The following is a 22,352-nucleotide window of genomic DNA, read 5'->3' on the forward strand; positions in this document are numbered from 1 at the left end:
GAGAGAGTGTGTGACGTTCTGTAGTTTTTACATGAAGTGTTGTTGTGTGTGTTAGAAAGCCCCACAGAAGCCGGTGTCCTTTATTTGCGCGTGTATGTCAGCGTGTACACGTGTGAGGTGACGCCGGCCGGCTCTGAGCCCCGTTTGTTTGTCATCCATAAAAAAGACGAGGGGCTCAGTGACAGGACGCGGCTGTTTGTGAGTCTCTCCACGAAGACAGATGGAGTCGCAGCAGCACACAAACACCAGAGTATTGCCTTAATGTGTTTCCCTTTCTCTGACCTGAGGGGAATGCTTCTTTTTCTTTTTTAAATTTCCTTTTTGTAACCTGATCAGAGAACACACCAAGAGATCTCAAGAATGCTGCCGTGTCATTCTTCAAAGCTCCAAATGCCATGACCTGGGAATTACATGTTTCTTTATGTGATCAGAGCAGTTTGGCACGAATGTTTGTAAAAATTAAACTTCCTGGATTACAAGTCCGATATTGTAGATTAGGGTTGTGGAGAGATCTCGGGCTACAAGATCTTGCAAGATTAAAACTTTATGGGATTTCTCATTGAGGTGAAATCTAGCTTGCTAATTCAATAGGCTGCCATGATATCATCCGATATTGAAGTGGAAATCACCCATAAAGATGCCCCTGACAGTTGTTTGTTTGGCCGCTAGAGGAAAGAAAGAGCTGACCTGTGATGGTTCATATTCATCAGTGCCTTTGTCATGCAGGACCTGCTGACGCACTCCAGCCTCATGAGGCCGACCATCGTCATGCACCAGAAGGAACCAAGGGTTTGACAATGAGACTGAGGATCTCATCCTGGTACTTATTGGCAGTCAGGGTACCTCTGACTGGCACATGGAGGTCTGTGCAGCCCTCCAAGGATGTGCCACCCCAGACCATTAATAACCAATTTCTACCAATATGTTCCTATTTTTCTGCCTCATTTAACCCATTTTTACCAGTTTAAACCTATTTTTCTTCCCATTTCAAAAATTTCAACCCATTTTGGCCACTTTTTAATCCCTCTGTCAACATTTTTGATGCCCATTTTTGCCAGTTTTTGCTTTTTTGCCCATTTGACCCATTATCTGCCCATTTTTCTGCCTAAGTTAACACATTCTTGCAAGTTCAAACCAATTTTTCTTCCCATTTCACCAAATTTCCACCCATTTTTTGCTTTCTTAAACCCATTACAGCAACTTTTTAATCCCCTTTTACTACTTGTTATTCCGGTTTTTGCCACTTTCACCCATTTTTGTCACATTTTGCTCTTTTTTGCCACTTTTATGACATTTGACAATGGGACTGATGACCTCATCCTGGTACCTAATTGCAGTCAGGGTACCTCTGACTAGCAAATGGAGGTGTGTGTGGCCCTCCAAGAATGTGCCACCACAGACCATCACTGACCCACTGCCAAACTGGTCCTGCTGGAGGATGTTGCAGGCAGCAGAATGTTCTCCACAGCATCTCCAGACTCTCTCGCATCTGCCTCAGTGTGAGGCTGGATAGCTGGATAGATTAGTGGGATACCCCGCTGACTCAGACTGACAGTTCGAGTACCAATCTGTGCAGAGTCAGTATTCAGCTTGGGCTCTCGGGCTAGGTCCTTAACTCCTGGAACACCTCTCTACCTCGATGTACGTCACTTTGAACAATGACATTGTAACCTCTATCTGTGTAGAGCACAGGGCGCCAATGGCGAATTTGCCATTTCTGGTGCTCTTTGGCAAATGCCAATCGGGCTACATGGTGCTGGGCTGTGAGCACAGGCCCCACTTGTGGATGTCGGGCCCTCATACCACCCTTGTGGAGTCTTTTTCTGACAGTTTGAGCAGAAACGTGCACATTAGTGGCCTGTTGGATTTCATTTTGTAGGCAGTGCTCCTCCTGTTCCTCCTTGCACAATGGAGCAGATAGCAGTCCTCCACATCTCACGGAGGGCACAGTGCAAAAGTTACCAAAAATCAGCCAGACAGGATGAAGAGAGGGAAACGGTCTGTAGCCACCAACTGCAAAACTATTCCTTTTAGGGGTTGTCTTCCTGATTGTCTCTCCTTTCCACCTGTTGCACAACAGCAGGTGGAACTGATTGACAATCAGCGTCACTTCCTGACTGGACAGGTTGCAGCACACTCTGACCCTGTGGGTTTTAGGTGTAATGTAAAAAGTCTTATCCTTTCTTATAGCAGACATTTACTGCTGTCATTAGACTCAGTCACACAGCAGTAATATAAATGTTGTCGGTGTGACCAGGGCCCTTCTACTGAGAGGAAAACAGCCATTAATAATAGTACAAATAACATCTATGCCTTTCCTTCTCTAAAATAAAGAAACGACTTTTAGCAAAATTCTGGCGACACATTAGTCACACCTTAAGGACTTTTGTTTGTTGACAAAAAACTCCACAGGGTCCCTTTTATAAAAGGTCAGCGTCATCACATTAACATATCAGCCTGCCTTCTGTTACTTCTCTAACATTTTTGGTATTTAGAGAAGAACAAGAAACCCAAAGCCTCCTCTCCCATCTTAGATTAACATAACTTTGCATTTCGACATGACTTAGAAAATGTAGATGTCATTCACATCAAAACCACTCCTTATCTTTTCCCTTCTTCTTATCCGTAGAAAAGTGTTAAAAGTGCAGAAGTCAAAGGCCTGATTGTTAAACGTCTTCAGCATCAGATCAAGCCAAGTTTGAAAGAGTTGCAGGGGTCCCAGTAAATGCAGAGACAGTGGAATAAGTCTGTAATCTCATTATATCGATGTCCCACTTTGAAACTCGTGTGGAGATAAAGCCGACGAGCGGGTGCGAGAAACAGAAACGTTGTTTCCCATCTCAGTCCGATCAAAGAGCCCAGTTTGCCTTTTTAATTTTGGCCTCTCGCAGCGGCTAAAAACCAATAAGAGGAAGCGCGGCACGGAGACGCCTCCTGCGCTTTGCCCACGGCGTTTGAGCAAACAGTGATCTACTATCTCTCTTGTTCACCATCGCTGCACGCCGGCGTGAGTGAGGAAAAAAGTCATAAAGGAAAACTGGGTGTTTAATAAGAATATGTATTCATGAGGCGACAATTGCCAGAGAAATGGATTACATCGCCACAGGGAAGGTTGTTATCAATGTTTGTCTAAATATTTAATCCGGCTCAAGTTCTCATTTCATCAGCGAAGACTAAAAGACAGTAGCATTAGGAGCGGTGTGTGTCTGAGTGTGTGACACAAGTTAGGCAGGCTCAAGGCTATACTTAGAGTCATTATCCGTCTGTGTGGGATTAGGACGCTCACCTGTAACCACATATACATCCTCCATCCCCCGTCTCACTCTCACTCACACGGGCTCAGGTGTGTGATGTAACTAATTTGTTGGTTAATCTGGGAGGAAGAGGAAAGGAGGAGAGGAAACGCTCCAGTAGTTGCCAGGAGCTTCATTGTTAGAGGCGACGGGCGGCCTGGATGTAGCTGCTAAACCTGAGACGACATGAGAGAGAAACCGCGGAGTCCGGTCTTCCAGAGGGTACGGGGGAGGATTTGTATGTGTTTGTGATTTTGAATAGTCTAGGCTTGATTATAACTTTAAAGGCATGGTAGCACTCCGATGTAAATTAAAACTCCTGTGAGAAAATGTTTATCAGAGAGACTAGAATTAATACTGATGCTTCTTTATGACCTACAAAAGTGGGAAGGACCAGTAAGAGCAGGATTCAAAGTCATTTTTAACACCTGAACTCTCTGCCATAGGGTAGGTGTCGCGATACAAGACATTATTTTCGCATTTTCGTAAACGTTTCGTAAGTGATGCTTTTGACTGTTTAGACCTGTGATTCTCAATGTTTAGGATGGGAGACACTTAGAGGGGGTCTCCCAATGCCTTGAAAATACTTAGAATATTTTTTGAATTACATGTTTGTCACTTTATACCAATTTTGTCTAATTTTAACCCCTCTTCATCACTTTTTCCAACCAATTTTAACAGCATTTTTGCCACTTTTAACCCAAATTTGTTAATTTCAAACCCTTTCCACCACTTTTTTCCTACCTAATTTTGCCATTTCTAAACCAATTCCTGCCACTTTCCACTCATTGTTGCCTGTGTTGACCAGTTATTGCCAATATTAGCCACATTTTTATGCCCATTTTTGCCCATTTTAACCACATTTCATTATTTGTTGTGCCCATTTTAACCTATTTAACCCAATTCAACCTATTTCTGCCAATTTCTGTCTATTTTTCTGCCTTAGTTAACCCATTTTTACCAGTTCAAACAAATTTTTATTCCCATTTCACCAAATTTTCACCTATTTTTGCCACTCTTTGCTCTTTTTTGCTACTTTTATAATATTTTTGCCAGTTTAACCAATTTCTGCCAATATCCACCTGATTTTCTGCCTCACTTAACCCATTTTGCCGTTTTAAACCAATTTTAGCTACTTTCCAAATCCAATTTTACCACTTTTTTATCCATTTTTGCCACTTTAACCCATTTTGCCACATTCATCACATTTTTGCCAGTTTAACCATTTTTATCTTCCTATTTCACCAAATTTCCACCCATTTCAGCCACCTTCGAATCCCCTTTAACAACTTTTTGTACTTGTTTTTGCCACTTTCCCCCAATCTTTGCCACTTCAAATCCATTTTTACCACTTTTTAATCCCCTTTTACCATTTTTATGTCCCTTTTGCCAGTTTAATCCATTTCTACTACTTTTAAACTCCCATTTCACCACATTTTCCGCCAATTTTTGCCATTTCTAACCCATTTAATTTTTTTTTTTTTTTTTAAAGGAATTTTATCTTTTGAAAGAGAGCTATTTACTTTGGCACAAAGGAATAAAAAATATTAGCGAACTTTGATTTTTAACTCTTACTTTGACAAGCAGCCAGCTGATTTGGACATTTCCCTTCAAGAGATATGGGGTCACAATAACAGAGACTTTAGCGGGCAAGAAAGGCTTCCTCCTGCTATACACCATGGAGAATTCTGAGTAGGCTGCCACATGTGTCATTTAGCAATTTTTAGTTGCAAATTAAGCAGTTACACAGCCTGACAATGGATACTGCCTTTTTTGAATTGCCACTAAATAAGTTTTGCCCTCTCTACATCTTTGCACTTTCAGATTGATGTAGGATGGTGCACCATGACATTTTAGTTGTCTGATGAGCATGCTAACAAAGAGTGGGGACACTATTAACCCCCCTGCACTGTTCACCACATCTTCAGCCCTATAGGTACTTGCACAAAATTCCTGAAAATGTTCTAAAGTGACCCTTAAATAACCCCGTTAACTCTCCCTCGTTGCTCTATTGACAGACAAACTGCATGAATGTTGCTCCTTTAAGTAACAGTTTGAATGGGACTAATGTTGCACATTGTTCTTTAAAGTCAAAGCAGCTTTCTGGTTGGTGCAATATCTGCTTTAAAAGCTCCATTTCCAATCCAGTTGGAAAGAGAACAGTAAGAGGTAAGCGGTATAGATCCAAAAAATCCCAAATATTGTTTTGGCTCTCGTGCAGGAAAAATCTTTTGGTCCATTTAGTCAGTCTTTGGCCTTTAAGCAACCATATTAAAACTTCACTAACCAACACTCAGCTCATAAACTTTTAACAAGTCTCATTGCTTACGAGCGTTTTTCCCTCTCCATTGAGCTCTTTATTGAATTAAATTCTATAAAATCGTACAGTTTAGTTCTTTTTCCCTCCAATGCTTTAATTCGCCTCCTCTAACTATGGCCATCGGTTCTTATTGAGGACATAAAAACACCACAAATATGCAGTTTCAGTTTTGAAAAGGCTCCAGTGACTATTTGCAGCAGCAGGCAGGGGAAAAAAGGCACTCAACACCTGACTGTTGCTGGGTTTGGCATGAGTCAGAGTTCCATTTTTGACTCATCTCTGGGCTTAATTTCCTTCTCTGAAGTGTAGTAGGCCATGTGTGCAGAGGTAGTGGTGTGATTCAGCAGAGGAAGCTGAAAAACCCAGCAGTAAACAAGATAACAGGTGTAAATATGTGAATGAAATATCTAAAGCTCTCCCTGAGGACTCTTTAAACATGCATCTTATCTCAGTCCCACTGCTGCTTTATCTAGATTTTCTCTGAGATTTTCCAGCTATTGTTTACAGGGCATTGCTTTTATACCAGAGCTGTAAAACTCCATTTCTGAACATCTGAATTCATCGTTTGCTGTTTCCCCAGGCGGCGCTCAGGCAGAAGGAGCTGGAGAAGAGCGTCCAGTGGGCTCAGGAGAATGACAAGACGCTGAGGCAGATCCAGGACTCGCTGGCAAACACTGACCGCCACCTCACCGCATACCTGGCTGACCACATCGACGCCCAGCAGATCCCACAGGAAGCTCAGGTAGATATCAGAGTGTGACAGGGTGTGTGTTCGAGGGATTTAGGAGAATCGATGCTTCTGCCATCATATGATACCTCTGAAATCTCTCCAACAGCTTACTAGGAAGACAACCGGTTCACTCAGGAAATTTCACAACAAAATCAGTTAATTTATTCAACTAATAATTCATTTAGAGCAAACATTCATGTAGATTTGTCTAAGTTATAACATATAAAAAGGATAATAACTCACAAAATGTCATTTAACATGATATAAATGGTGTGTTTATGCATTTTGTTTTGCTTCCATGGGCACCTACAACAAAAAAGGGACTTTATTTGGACTAATTTTCTGTTTACAGCTTAGATGAACTTTAAGAAACCCTGTAGATTTGTCTCAGTTATGTTGAGTAAATAAAATAATACATTAACAAAAGGTCATATGAAAATAGGAGACACTCAAATAAGATGCAGATGCTTTTGCAGAAAAGCAGCACAAATGTGGGTGGTTATTACCATTTCACTTAATACACTTAAATCTTTACTCTGATTTTTGGCCACAATGATCCAAAAGAACATTTGGTATTGATCTGCTTCTGTACTGTTTGACCAGGCGTTTTGTTTAAAACGTTTTTAAGCTTGTTGAATATTATCTCTTAAACCTTTATTGGAATACGACTGTGATTAGAGGAGGGAGAGAGAGAGAGAGTGGGGATGACACAGGAAAGAAGCAACAGGGGGGACGTGAGAGAAGGACAGTGTTTGAGGCCCCATCCACACTGAGACGAAAACGATATATTGCCGTTTCGTTTTGAAAAGTTTTCTGTAAAGACGGAATCGTTTCAGGAAATATCCGCGTAAACACAGAACCACTGAAAACCACTGAAAACGCTGTAGTGCATATGCCAAGCCTGAACGTGGCGCTGTATTGCTGCCACGGAAATGCACCTAGAGAGAGAGAAGAAGATCACAGAAAACTGACACAAACTTTCTTCTAGTTGCCTTTCTGGTTGTTCCCTGCATTGGATTTAAGAACATATGGTGTGTGCGTTTCGCGGTGGTGGTAAAGAAGCATCAGATTTTGCTGTAAAAGCCGTAACAAGCTCAGTAGCTTCTTCAACACGAACACAATCCTGTAATACGCCATTGTTTTTTTAGCCAGACCCACGCAGGCGTCTTAAGAGAGCTACGCTATGTGTGACGTCATTGTTTCAAGAAAGATGCCGATAGCCATCCACACGAAGACGAAGCGGTAGTCATTTACGGATTTGTGCTTTCTGGGACCCATTTTTAAAAAGTATCGTTTGCATTGACCCAAAACACCGTTTCCATGCAGATGAAACTCCCATACAACAAAAACTGTTGCGTATACTCCTGAATTCGTCGCCATGTGGACGGGGCCTTAGAGCAAGGGTTCCCAAACTTTTCAGCCTGAGACCCACAAAATAACAGTGTCAGAGATCAGGGACCCCAACCTTCAGGATGATGTCGCACAAAGCAACTTGCGTTTTAGGTTCTTTTTCTAATTTTTACTTAACATTTTAAGCACAAATATCACTTTGATCACTACGTTTTTATTTAAGATTGAACTCATTTTAACAGTACTTTTTTACAATAATATATAAAATGTATGTTTTAATTTTAATTTTTATTATTTATTTATTTATTTATTTATTTTTGTCTTTGAAATGTATCCCGCGACCCCCACTTTAGGAACAACTGTCTTAGAGGACCATAGCATCAACACACAGGGCGTCACCTAACCACTAGGCTATTTACGCCCTATTTATGAGTATTTCTTTGCATTATAATGCACTTTTAAAAATCGAGGTTACTTTGTCACGGCTCTGCAGTGACAGTTGTGGAAAAAGTTTAACCTTTAGGCAATAGTGACAAAAAGTTCATTTTAAACCATTGGGAACCAAAAACGTCCACAGTGAAAAACTGCCATAAACTGAACATAATACACTTTAAAAAACTCAAATCTTTTCATCATCTTCAGACCTGTTCATAAAAACACAAATATTCAATAGCCTTTTCAGAACCTTAACCCTTTCAATACCAGTCTAGGAACCTGTGTTACATTTTGTGCAGAACACGAAAAGGCTTTATTTCCACTTATAAAATGCTTTCTTTTTCTTCTTTAGACATGTTAAGGACATGTCATTTATGAACAGCAAAATTGTTCTTGATCCATGTTAATTCTTTTCGCACCGTCGTTCCAATTGGATCAAAAGTTGATGTTATACTGAAAGTCAACGGGGACTTTTTTTGTCCTTAACATGATGAGTGTCATTTTTTTATTGCACCATAGAACTGGAGGCTCATTTTACAAGATGAAGTTCAGATTAAAGATTCAGATAAAGCAAGCAAACCTCTGCCTATAGTTACACATAATAGGGAAAAAAATAGGCCAATAGAAGCATTTCAAAGATTTCTTTAGTTTAGGACAGTTTAAACCTTTTTTTTAAACTGGGAAACCCTCAAATATAGACTGCATCTGATATGGTAGTGCAGTTTATATTCTTGATTTTATGGTATACAGTCGAAGGAAGAGATTGTACAACACTCCACACTGGCGACATTTGCATCCTTGGTAATCTTGTGTTGAAGATCTACTGGAAATATCTCAAAGATTAACTTTTAGATCTACAGGTAGGTGACCCCAGATTTAGATGGGCCAATCAGGTTTAATCTGAGTTCAGCAGTACTTTTTAAACATATATCCTTGACTTTAATCTTGCTCTGAGAAGCAGAATATGTTGGCTGTGCTGTATGTGCAGTTATGAACATGCTTTCATAATCTTTCTGAGTGGAGCTTTCTTCATCTGTAGGAACAAAGTATAACCTAAAAATGTGTTAAAGCTCTGGATTGTGCTCTCAGGTTTATACAGCTACTTTCACATTCAGTCCTGAGCCGGCACAGGTACGTGGTTCTTAAGAGAGACCACATAACAGTTTGATTTAGTGCACAATAGACACAAGGTTATATGGGTAAATGTGATTTGTACATTGCTGTTCTGAACAGCCACGCTGGAAGGCCGACAGTCATCCTCTGTGATTTAGTCTAAATACATCGGTAACAGCACAGATTTCCAGACTCTCTCTCCCTGAGGACATTCAGAGTGTTGCACTTGGTCGTTCACATAAAAGCTGCCAGAAAAGGCTGTAACAAAAATAGAGAGATGTGAGAGAAGTTTAGCTCACTTTCTCACCTCCACACAGCTGGTGAAACACGGTGTGAGGTGGTTGTGAATGTCAGGTCAGAACATTTTCAGGAATGGTCGGACACGGGCCTTTTATAAAGTGTAGTAGGAGGAGGGTTTCTGGAGATCTCTGACCAGCAGATCTAAAGAAATAAACTGGCCCTTTAACCCGATAGAACTAGACTGCTATCACACCCCTACTTCATTTTCTAAGGGACTAAATAGAAATCCCTCCACATAAACAGACGCTTTTTTATAACTTAGTTTTCTTTGCTTTCCATGAAACATAAACATAAACATAAACATACTGTAAGAACAATCATAAAAACATACATTCCAGTCCATCCTCATCCTCCATTGACACAACATTAGGATACTAACTTAGGAAAAAATATTAATGTTAAATGGGGTTCAATGGAATTTGACTTGCATTTTAGGGGCCCCCAGTTAGCCACTTCTGATAAACCGCTTTTGACCTCCTCATTCACCCCTTAGTCAACCCTTATTGACTAGTTATCTATCCCTTATTCAGTTCATATCAATCACGATATTTTATTGACGATTTATTGACCCCTTATTCATCCGCTATTCACCCCTTATGACCACTTATGAATCCTCTGTTAATCACTTATTTAACCCTTTTTTGACAACGTATTAACCACTTTTTGAACCTTTCAATGACCACTTTTTCATCCATTACTGACCACTTATTAAGCCCTTATACACCAACTATTCAACCCTTATTCACACCTGATTGACCACTTATTTACCACCTTTTCACCCCTTTATTGATCAGTTATTGAACGCTTATTCACCCCCAATCATTCGATCTTCACCCCTTATTGACCACCTATCAAGCAGTTGTTAAACCCCTTTATAGATCACTTATTTCCCCCTTATTGAACAGTTTTTAAACACTAGTTGACCCCCTTATTAACCCCTTAATCCTCCCTTATTCACTACTTATTGACCTCTTAATAACAAACCATTGAACCCTATGTTGACCACTTTTCATACCTAATTTACCACTTAAAACAACTTGTTGAACACCTTATTGACCAATCATTCATCCATTATCGGCCATTTATTAAAGTTTTAATTGACCAGTTATTTAACCCTTTATTGACCATTCTTTAACCACTAAATGATCCCCTTATTAACCTCTTAATCCTCCCTTATTCACCACTTATTGACTACTTATTAGCCACCTTTTCACCCCTTATTATTGACCACTTCTTCATCCATCATGGGCCATTTATTGAATCCCTCTTTTGACCAATTTTTAACCACTAATTGATCTTCTTATTAACCCCTTAATTATCCCTTATTCATCAATAATTGAACACTTATCAAATGCTTATTGAACCCCATATTGACCACTTTTTTCCCATCCATAGTTTACCTCTTCAAAACAACTTGTTGAACCCCTTACTGACCAGTTATTCAACCCCTATTTACAACTTAATTACCACTTGTTAAACCCCTTTATTGACCTCTTATTCATTCATTATTGACCTCTTACTGAGGCCCTTGTTGACCAATTATTCAACACCTATTAATAAGTAATTAAGTGATCAATAAATGGTTAATAAGAGTTGAATATGGGGTCAATTAGGGGTCAGTGGGGGGTCAATGAGGGGTACTGATGCTGATGGTTGATTCATAGTGACCAACCAGGGGTGTAAAGGCACTTTGATTAGTCAGATGGCGACAAAAGCGCTTTATAAGCTCAAGTCTATTTAATAAGAGGTCAATAAGGGTTTAATGACTTACTTTCCACCACTTATTAAACTTTTTTTGACCCTTTAATGGTCACATATTAACCCCTGTTCACTTCACTGACCACTTACTTAACATTTTTTTACCACTTATTAACCACTTACACCTATGCACCACTTGTTGACTGCTTATTTTTATATTTCTTCCAGTTAACAAGAATATTTATGTTCACATTTTGTTATTCAAAGGAAAATAGATCTAACATTTTAATTACAATGAAAAGAATAATAGGCGCTGTAGCATCTCTTTACCAGCAGCTGCAAAGATGTAAAACAGAAATATTCAACAAGACAACAAAAAATCAAAGCAAAGGACTCTGTTTTCTCAAGAAAAACTCTGTTGTTTTATTAATGTGATTTATTAAAGAGTAGTTTTGTTTCGTCAGTTTCAATGGAAAGACATTTTTTTTGTTAAAAATGACAAAGTAACAGTATTTCAGCTGCATTTGCAGGATTTCATTGAGTTGTGAAACACCGTCGAGTCTTTCAGATTGAGATATTTACACACACAGCTGTGTTGACAGTCAGAGAAATATGGAAATATACTTCAGTGTCTGTGTGAGCCAATGAACTCGAGAAAGAGAGAGAGGGAGGGGGGAAAATGCTCTTTTTCTCTCTGTGGTCCTAATTAAGCCTGGAGCAGCTTTGGACACGCACAGCAGTCACACACGTCTCTCCCTCTGACGTCTAATTCCTTCACACATCCTCCAGTCGTCTTTCTTTCTCTCTGATAGACACAGAGCACACACAGGATGATGAAGGAATGATTGGATTAGAGTGGTGTGGATGAGCAGATGTGATTACAGGCCACTTGGTATTTAAAAAGAGAGAGGGGTGACAGAGAGCAGCTGAGTGTACGCATGAAGGAGAGGGCGACAAGTTCTTAAAGCTTTCTGGATCCCTCTCCTCTCTCCTTGATGCCTCCTGCCCCCTTGTGGAAAGCAGGAGGCGGTACATAATCAATTAATGTTAACTTTATTGATTCAGTCTCACTTCTCAGACAGACCGTATTAAAGCGACTTAATCCTTTCTCCTACTCCTGGCGGTCAATCACAAACACTACTCCTCTTAAACTCAGAGTCTTGAAGCTCCGTTCTTTGACTTTCACTGATTTTTTTTTTGTGTGTTTCACAGAAAATACAGACAGAGCTTAGCGGCCATGAAGCCACGCTGGAGGATATGAGGAAGAAGAACCAGGATAAAGACCCATCCAACAGGATTATGGGACAGATAGACCTCACCCAGGTACACTAACACCTGCAGACAGACTCATAATAGTTTAATTTCTCAGTGACAGAGTGGTGTATGTTGTTCTCAGAATCCAATGACCACTTTAAATGTTTCAAACAGTTTCCTTTTCTGTCTCACGATGGAGCTGTGGGGTTTATTTTTGCTCCAACGTGAGACAGAAAAATAAAGTATCTGGTGGTGATGTGGAGCTCACCAAACCTCTGCAGCCTGCACCTCATTTCTGCTTTAGGCTAAAGACTGCAGGCTACATTAGCAGCAACTAGCACCGACCCTCCCCACTGACCTGTGGATGCTGGAGCTGAATTCTGACAGGGAGCAGGCAGATGTTATATATTTTTACTACAGCTGCAGGCAAACCATGCTGCAGTTTGGAGCTGTGAAAATTTATACTCATTTAGTCTCCAAAAAAAGTTGGGATACTGGCTAGAAAGTAAAAAATACAGAATGTGATGGTTTTCCAAGTAGTGCAAAGTCTTAAAAAGAAAATAACTCGTATTTTCTTATTTATGTTGGAATTGAAAAGGTTATTGACGAAGCCAAGGACATTTGAGATCAAAATATGTTTTAAAACAAATATTTTCTCTGTCATCCCTTTATGGTAGCGAGGGTGAAAAGGTGAAGAGACATCAGAAGGATATTATAACGTGTACACAGCAACATTTGGTAAAAAGAGGAAGAAATGGGGTAGGAAATAACTAAAAAGAGGACCAGAGAATGAAGATGATGGAGGTGATGAAGGTGGGAAGAGAGGGCAGGATGATGGAGGAGAGGAAAGCATGGAGAGAAGACAAGATGAGGATGATGGAAAAGAGGAAGGCAGGGACAGAGAGCAGGATGAGGATGTTGGAGGAGAGGAAAGCAGGGACAGACAGCAAGATGAGGATGTTGGAGGAGAGGAAAGCAGGGACAGAGAGCAGGATGAGGATGATGGAGGTGATTAAGGGGGGCAGAGAGCAAGATGAGGATGATGGAGGAGAGGAAAGCATGGAGAGAGAACAAAATGAGGATGATGGAAAAGAGGAAGGCGGGGCAGAGAGATGATATGACTTGTTTCTTTCATGTGCTTTTTATTTTAGAAAAAAATTTGCATTTTGCATTGCATTTGCATTTCCTGTTTAAACATTTGATATGCCATCTGTATTTAATTAAATATGGGTCTTGCAAATCATCACATTTATTGATACAATGTCCCAACTTTTTTGGGAATGGTATTTTAAATTTAAACTGTGCTGTCCCTCTTTAGATATTTGAAACATCTCATACTTGTCTTAAACCACCAAAAAACAAGCCACAACTCAAAATGTCGGCCATCTTTGGCCCCATCATTAAACCAGCATATGCTAATCGGGGAGTGGAGATAAGCTAGTCACTATGCAGGAAAGTAAGGTCAGTGAAAGCAGCTCTTTAAGATCTTTGCAGTCTGGCAGGAGATTAAAATAGTAAATGAATGAATCCACGTCTTGCCAGCTGTGCGTGATGTACTCAAGAGAAGCGTGAGTGTGATCGCCTGCCAAGGAGATCTGAGCAGGTGGATCCACAAACAACAGAAAACAAGCTGCCTCTGCAGTCTGCTCTTAAGACTTTAAAGACGGTCTTCACATGTATTCACAGCTCCTACTCCTCTAACTTTACTATGTCTGTGCCTGTCTCGGCAGAAAATGCTCACGGACGTGTGGACGAAATTCCGCCTCTTCCAGAAGCCAGCGAACTTTGACGCTCGGCTGGCCGAGTGTGAACGCACACTGGCAGGGGTCAAAAGCCAAGTGGGGCTGCTGGAGATCGGGAGTGTTGAGCAAGATGTGGTGCAGTCGCAGCTGGAGCAGTGCATGGTGGGTAAATGCACGGCATTGTGTTAGATCCAGATAGACGGATCTGATGTTCAACCTTCACTCTGTTTTGTGTTCAACAGAAGTTGTACAAGGTGCTGAGTGAGGTGAAAGGCGAGGTGGAGACAGTGATAAAAACAGGCAGACAGATCGTACAGAAACAGCAGACAGAGCAGCCCAAAGAGCTGGACGACAGAGTGACCGCCCTCAAACTGCTCTACAACCAGCTGGGATCACAGGTCAGAACGAACGTTCACATAATCACAAAGATAACCCACAAGTAGACAGAGATTCAGAGTTTTAATGTGTTTTTAGGTGACTGAGAGTAAACTGGAGCTGGAGAAAAGTCTGAAGCTGTCAAGGAAGCTGCGCAAGGAGCTGAACGGGCTGACGGAGTGGCTGGCTGCGACTGATGCCGAACTCACAAGGCGCTCTGCTGTGGATGGTATGCCCAGTGACCTGGAAGCAGAGGTTGCATGGGCACAGGTAAGGCAGATCACATGCAAGCATAAATGCATGCTGAATAAAGAAATATCTAACAAACTGGAGTTTTTAGACTTTATTTAACAGCTTAGTTGTAATGCTTCGTAAATTACAATATCTTAATATCTGAATAGCTGCAAGCTTAATAATCAGGTGCAAAGTGAATGTAAACTGCTTACCTAGAAGCCCCTCATCTTCAATGACGTTGTTGGTCTGCAGCCTTGGTGACCCATTTAGGGCTTGCATTAGTTAGCCTACTTCAGTCAGAAATACCGTCATCATACATATAACCATTTTATTGCAAAGGGGGTTACATTTTGCAAGCAGCAACAACATGGTGCATCAGTATTAATGCAAGCAGGGATTAGTGAAAAGTGTTTAGATATACCACTGGGTTAAGAGAAAGAGCTGTGATATGCCGTGGGAGCTGGGATGCGATAATTAGGGTCAGCTGGCTGTCAGCTGATCACGGCTGGGCATATGACAAGTGTCCTGCATGAACTAACGCTGAGCTTCATTTGTTGTTTTGTTGCCTGCTGCACTCCACCAGTGTAGCTTGACCGCAGCTTGATCCTGTGTTGGTGTTAGCATCTTTGATACAACACAACTTTGGTTTTACCTAAACCTCCATTCACCAGCTTTTTAAATCGCTCTTATAATAGCTCTTACATCAAAATTTGCTGTTAAGCAGACCTGGGTCTGCGTTTGATACGTGTTTAACCTCTTCATTCCCAGGCATGTAAACACCTACGCTGGAGGACTGCGGGAGGAAGTTGTGGTCATACTTGGTCATGTGATTAATTGGGCTTATTAATTTTAAAGCCTCCAGATTATTAACGCGTTAACAGCACTAGTTTAAACTGATATCTTTCTTGTCTTTAGTCCTGGATGATTAAAAGAAGAGGGCTGTGGCTTTGTCTCTCTCAAAGCACTGGCTGTCATGCCTTACTCTCTGCTAGCGTTGAGATGCTAGAGTTCAGTCAAATGTCACTATTTCTTCTTCTTATTGAATACTTATTTTTAAAAGCAACATAATTTTTAATTATGAAACTAAATTTCATACACTAAGGGATGTTTTTCATCACAGAATCTGGTTGGTTAGTTTTTAACACAGCCTTCTGCCTCACAACAACCCTAAAATACCTATTTTTACCACATTATAGAGACTTCAGCGAATTGTGGGAGTTAATACAGCAAATTGTGTTTAAGCTTAACAGTCTATATTACTCACTGTAACATGCACTACTTACATGTAAGGTCTATTTTTATTCCTGCTCTCTTTGTCTTAACAAGCTGCCATATGGTCTCCCTATGGGTGTCCCTATGGGCTTTAAAAATCCCACATTTCTTCGTCTCTAATGCAATGACACAAAACACAAGTTAGCTTGCTTTTTTGAGCCGATCTATCAGGTATTGATAAGAAATTTTAGACCATCAAAAAGTGCTCCAGTATACCTAGAATCAATAAATTCCTGCAGTCCTCGTATCTAAGTTAAATGCAACCCATAGTCACAGCACATTATACAAATTCACATGTAAGTGGATCTTCTGAGGCCTGCTGCTTCTCTAATTCTGCATTTGGGGGCAGCAGAAACAAACTGAAGCACTCCAGCTGTGTATCTGCTATTTGGTGCTGACTGTGCACTTTCTGCTGGAGCCTGAACCAAATCATTGAAGCCGAGGGCTCCAAAATCAAAACAGCTTAAAAACACCTGATACATACAGCTACTCATGACCTGTTTTTAAGCATCATCTTTTTTCTTCCTGTCAGTCCATCCACGCAGAGACAGAGAAGCGTCAGCCGCAGCTGCAGGCCGTGGTGGACCTCGCCGAGGCCCTCAAAGCGGTGCTACGGGGCAACGGGGGCCTGGTGGATGACAAAGTCAGCCTGCTGCGCTGCAACTGGATCGCCGTCACATCTAGAGCGGAGGAATGGCTCAACCTGCTGCTGGTCAGAGAGAGGAGGAGAATTTAACAGCTTAAGATGCTCATTTAAAAATAGCGCAGATAAAAAGCTAAAAATATCTCTCTTTGAGCGAAGATATGAACGCGTTCTCTCTCTGTCACTCTCAGGACTACCAGCGGCAGATGCAGAAGTTGGATGGAGAGATAGAGGAAGTGAACGGATGGATTGATGGAGCAGAGAAAAAGATGGATGAGATAGACAGCCAGGGACCTAACGACACCGTGCTTAAGGTTAGGATGTTGATGTCTCTTGTGCTTTATCTCTACAAGTTTTGGATGGAGATATATTTCCACTTAGATATGAGAAAGGTTGATTTCCTTTAAGATCATCATGGTATCAGAGTAGCACATGTGTTCTGAAGAGTTTACTTCACTGACTTGTGTCTCCTGCAGGTGCTGCGTGCCGAGCTGGAGCTGCAGAGAGGGAAGATGGAGGAGGTGAGGGCTCTGGCTCAGGATCTCATGTCCACTAGAGGGGAGAACTGCCAGGCGCAGGTGGGACCCAAAGTGGAGCAGCTCAACCAGAGATTCGACACCATCGCCCAGCGCATCTCCTCTGGACTGGTAAGAAAGCAGCAGACTCATACACACAACCATTTTTAAATTCTAGCACACACAGCTTGATAAGATTTAATTAATATGCCAGCAGTTATTTGTTGTTTTGACTTAAAATTGCAGCTTTAAAGAGATTCTTCTTCTTTTATCTGTTTTGCTAAAGACCTTCCCATTAAATATTCCTCACGCTCTCTTCAGAGTCTTTAAATTAAGTTCAGACTCTCTAAATAAACTACAAACTCTCCTAAATTTACTTCAGTCTCACTAAATCAACCTCAAACTTTCTAAACACTAAATGTACTTTAAAGTTTCAAACTAAATTTACCTCAGACTGACTAAATCTGCACCTACCCTTCTAAGCTAAATTTACTTTGCTTCATCTGTTAATGATCTTCTTATTCTTGTGTGTCTTTTGTGCGTGCGGCAGACGGAAGCGTCAGCCAAAGAGTTGGAGCAGTACCACAGCGAGGCACAGATCTGGCTGGAGCTCCTGGAGGAGGAAGTGAAGCAAGGGGAGAATCTGAAGGAGGAGGACTTTCAGGAGGACAAGGTCTCACACTCACACTTTTGACTGGATATAAAGATAGTCAGTGTGTCTCAGCTTTCGAGGATTGCACAAAAGTGTGTGTATGTGAATATGTAATTTGGTTTGACTTCATCAGCACCACTTCCTCTTAAGAGCTACTTAGGCCCAAGTATTTCTTTCCAGAGTCCAGTGTGCAGTCATCTTTTTTCAGTTTGTTTTCATTCAGACATTACGGGCATCTTCCCCCCTCTGTGTGCCTTCTGTGTTTGCACACATCCCTGTCATCTCATGCCCTTATGTGGGCAAAAAGGGGCATGCTCTATACTACCTAGAAAAAACATGCAAACGCTTTCCAAGCACATGGCATTCATCAATCTGAGAAAACGCGAGAACAATTCAGCAGTTAACGAATACATCATGGGGGGCATAGATGGCCTAGTGATTAAGTTGCACCCTATGTATGTAGGGGGCCCAGATTCAAGTCCGGTTGGCATCTCTCCCTCACTCTGTCATCCCTGATTCCAAGTCTCTCTACTGTCATACTCTCTGACTAAAGCCCCAAAATATGTCTTTAAAAAAAATCGGCATGAATCAGAAATAGGTTTCTCGTAAGAACAAACTTAAAAAAAATCGAAAGATTCTAATAAGAGCCATTGAGACTAGCTACAAGAACAACCTACTTCATGACAAATTTAGCAATAGTTTACCCATAGTTTTGTCAAGCACCCATTGTTTGCCATCAAATAAGTCATTAAAACCCAATTTATCATAGTATTTGACACTTGAAAAGTTTATTGTACCTTTGTTTTGGTTTTATAGTTTGATCAATGTCCCATCTTTTAACATGGAGGAGGCGGAGCTTTTTGAAACATTTTGTAGCCAGCTGGCAGGGTGTGCTCCAAATGTTTTGGCTTCACTTTCTGGAAGTTGGCATGTTGTCCATCTTTATGTACAGTCTGTGATGCATATACACATTTAATGATAGGCTTAATTCATGTTGTTTGTACTTTAGTAAACATTGTGTTTGTGCTGTGTAGGATCATGAGGAAGGTGCAGTGAAGGAGTTACTGTTGAAAGGAGAGAATCTCCAGAAGAGAGCCCCGGATCAGGACAAGAGAGAACAGATCAGACTGAAACACAACCAGCTCAACAGCAAGTACAACACCGTCAAGGTAACAGAGACGAACCAAACGCGTAAAACCAATAAAACAACACGTTGCTGCTACGTCCAAGATGTCTGTCTGTCTGTGTACGTAGGACCTGCGTGTGCTGAGGAACAGGAAGGCATTGGCCATCGCTCCCCAGTGGTACCAGTACAGGAGGAAGTCACATGACCTGCTGGCCTGGCTGGATGACATCCAACGCAGCGTGGACCAACTCCCCGACCCACCTGAAGGAGAGAGGGTCAAGGTGACAACACAAACACTCAATTACACTAAAACAACAGCAAGCATCTCTATTAAACACTGAAATGCTTTTTTTAAGTTAAGAAAGTATGTATCGTCTTTGTCACCCTGCTCTTCATCTCATCCTCTCTGTGTTTTTAATTCTTTTCTTCCCCTACATTTTCCTGGTAAATCAAGTCAATGGAAAACTTTTTTCATCTTCCATTCTCCTGCTTTTGACAATGGCTTTGGTGTCAAGGCTTTTGCACTTTTATTCTCTCGCTCAGAGGATAATTGTTCCAAGAAATCATCATCATATCAGTTCAAAGAAATCATGCAGATCAGTTCTTGTCTCCAGTAGAAGGCACAGGCTTTTATCTGAGAATGTACTGTGCTGGAGCCAGAGGAGGAAAAAGGCTGATTAAACGGGCCTGAATCATTGACAAATGATTAATGAAACAGCTGTTGCGTAGAATGTTATCAAAGCTTTAAACAACAAATGTCTTCTGACTTGGATAGCATTTTTTAACGGAATAGGAAAGTTTTATAACCAAACACTGCAAACTTATCTTAAAGTTTTTTACAACTTTTTTTTGTTATTATTTCTCAACACTCCTGTGAAAGATCAGTGATGCATATTAAACATTAACAACACTGTTTTGATATAGAACTCAAGTTTTAGAGTGATACTGAGATTGTCAATTCTTACTTTTAGATTTTATGGAGAAGTAAATGTTAAAAAAAAGTGTTATACTAAATCCTTTTGCCTCTAGCTGTTTATTGTTGTCTTGACAAAGCATGTCTTCACTCAAGCATAACTGATTCTTCACCATGACAACAGTGCCAAGACTTCCTCTGATGAATCATGGCCAAGTCCATGTTCACTAAAATAGTGCAGCTGCAAGGATGCTGAATTAAACGATCAAGGCAGATAACATCGTATGCATCGAAAAACTGCAAAGGTGCATAAAAGGTTGAGGGGTGAATTTTTTTTCTGAAATTATTTACGTTAAAAGTAAGTTATGATATAGCAAAGATGCACAAGAGATTTTTTTACAAACCCTAACACAACATTTAATACAGTGGTTCTCAGCTGGATTGGCCCCAGGACCCACAACCACCTCCTTACCCTCAAATGACACATACTCCACCCTGTGCAGCGATCTGCACATGAAGGACATTGGGAGCCCTATTGCATGCCTATCTTTGCAATTCCACAGCACGCACTCCAGTCGGTCTCCAGTGCACGCCAGAAGTGCTGTTCCACTCGGGAGGCGTCTAGCTGTAGACCTCTATGGTGGGGCTTTTGGGCTCATCTGTTGCAGAGCTCTACCATGGGGCGACATTAACTGTGGGGTGGAAAGTGACATGCTAACCCTTGGTGGGTTTTTCTTTAGTTTGTGGGATGATATTATTGATAAAACCCCCCTCGAACTGATCCTAAACCTGACCTTTAGAGTTTGGGGGCCTGACCCTAGCACTGTTTGGGTCTTCCTTAGTTTGTGATGTTTTAAATTTGAATTTACCCCCTCAGTAAATTTTGTTTTTTCATAAAATTCTGTTGTTGTGAAAAACAGTCACTTAACCATAACCTCTTACAACAAGCGAAAAATATACCTCATTCTGGTTCCAGCTTGGATAATAAACGTCACTTCCTGTCCCATGGTCAAGATCGTCCCATTGTAGAGGTCTGCAGCCAGATCCTCTTGTTCCCCTCTACCCTATTACAAACAAGATACATTCTATTTTTGGTGAAAGCTGCTCCCAAAATGCATCAATCCATGTAGAGAATAGTGACTGGGACTTGTTTTTGAACATTTAAAATGAGATTTAATATTTTGAACCATTTGTAGTAGTTGTAAATGAAACCTCGAAGCTCACAGTTCCTCTGGTGGCCCTAGCCCACACTTTCAGATGCAGCACCCTACATTCTAGACATTTAGCCCTATTTTTCTTGCAGGCACACATTCGTAACCCACTGGAAACTGCTCCATTTTGGGGCCTTGACCCTCCAGTTGAGAACCACCATTCTAATAAATATCTAGCTATGATCATTATTAAACTAGACAGGCTTAATGCAGTGGCACCGTAGTTAACAAATGCAAAAATAAACAACTTAATTTAGCTTGATAAGCTTTGAGTGATGCCTCAACACATTTTCATAAGTGCAAATTTTATCTCATTGATTTGACAGTAATGCTAATGCTACATACATGTGCAGCACCTTTGAATGCACTCTTTTTTAAAAGGGTTTGACGGAGTCTTCACCCTTTTTCTGTCTTCACGCTGACTCTCCATGTGTGTCTTTCACTTTCAGATGATCACTATGACATTTCGCTAAGTGGACGTCCGACTCGCTCGACTCTGCTGTCATTGCTGCATCTGAAAATTCTCACTGCCTGTCTGTCTGTCTGCTCATCTATCTGTCCTTTGCTTCTTTTTACACCCACAGTTTCCAGGTTTCACACTTAACTCCTGCACTGTATTTTAAAGGCTTGATTGTATTCCTTCAATAAAGTGTCAAAGCCTCCTTACTAAAGCGCTACTTTATTTCTCTGACCTGTTTCAATGGAGACGTATAAGTTTCTACAGTATAAATACTTTTGTGTATGTTTGACGCTGACAAACATGATTCTCGTCTTTTTATCGATGTGCTGTGTCTTTGTTGAAGTGGGTGCTGGTGGGTCAATGAATGTGCTGTATTAACTGTCACTGTGTGAATGTTTATTCTTCGAGTACATCCACATGCCTCTCTGTGCTTACCCCACCCCTGGGCTTAGCTGATAGTAAAGTGACTTCCTGGTTGATGTCGTCCAATAGGAAATTGGCTCAGAGTTCGACAAGAAGAAGGAGGAGCTTAAGGAGGTGCAGGGCTTAGCCAATCAGCTCTCAGAGGCTGGAGCCGCCAATCTAGTGGAGCCCCTGCAGCTCCATCTCAACAAGCGCTGGGTTGAGGTGGAGGGCAAGTTCTTACCCTTCAAAAGACAATGTGTGAGTTTCAGTAGGCACGACTTCTTTATGTACAGTACTAACAGAAAATACTA

At 41.0% G+C, this 22,352-nt stretch overlaps 1 protein-coding gene across 1 annotated transcript in view; it reads left to right on the top strand.

The window, feature by feature from the left end:
- The window catches only part of dmd (dystrophin), a 486,115-nt gene that overhangs the window by 323,141 nt on the left and 140,622 nt on the right, over positions 1-22,352 (top strand). The window contains 12 exon segments of the mRNA XM_041781573.1: positions 6,194-6,355; positions 12,452-12,562; positions 14,224-14,397; positions 14,478-14,633; positions 14,710-14,880; positions 16,649-16,828; positions 16,951-17,073; positions 17,236-17,406; positions 17,825-17,947; positions 18,961-19,095; positions 19,181-19,333; positions 22,129-22,299. Coding sequence (XP_041637507.1) covers positions 6,194-6,355; positions 12,452-12,562; positions 14,224-14,397; positions 14,478-14,633; positions 14,710-14,880; positions 16,649-16,828; positions 16,951-17,073; positions 17,236-17,406; positions 17,825-17,947; positions 18,961-19,095; positions 19,181-19,333; positions 22,129-22,299 — 1,830 coding nt within the window.

Source organism: Cheilinus undulatus, linkage group 24 (genome assembly GCF_018320785.1).
Source record: "Cheilinus undulatus linkage group 24, ASM1832078v1, whole genome shotgun sequence".
NCBI lineage: Eukaryota > Metazoa > Chordata > Actinopteri > Labriformes > Labridae > Cheilinus > Cheilinus undulatus.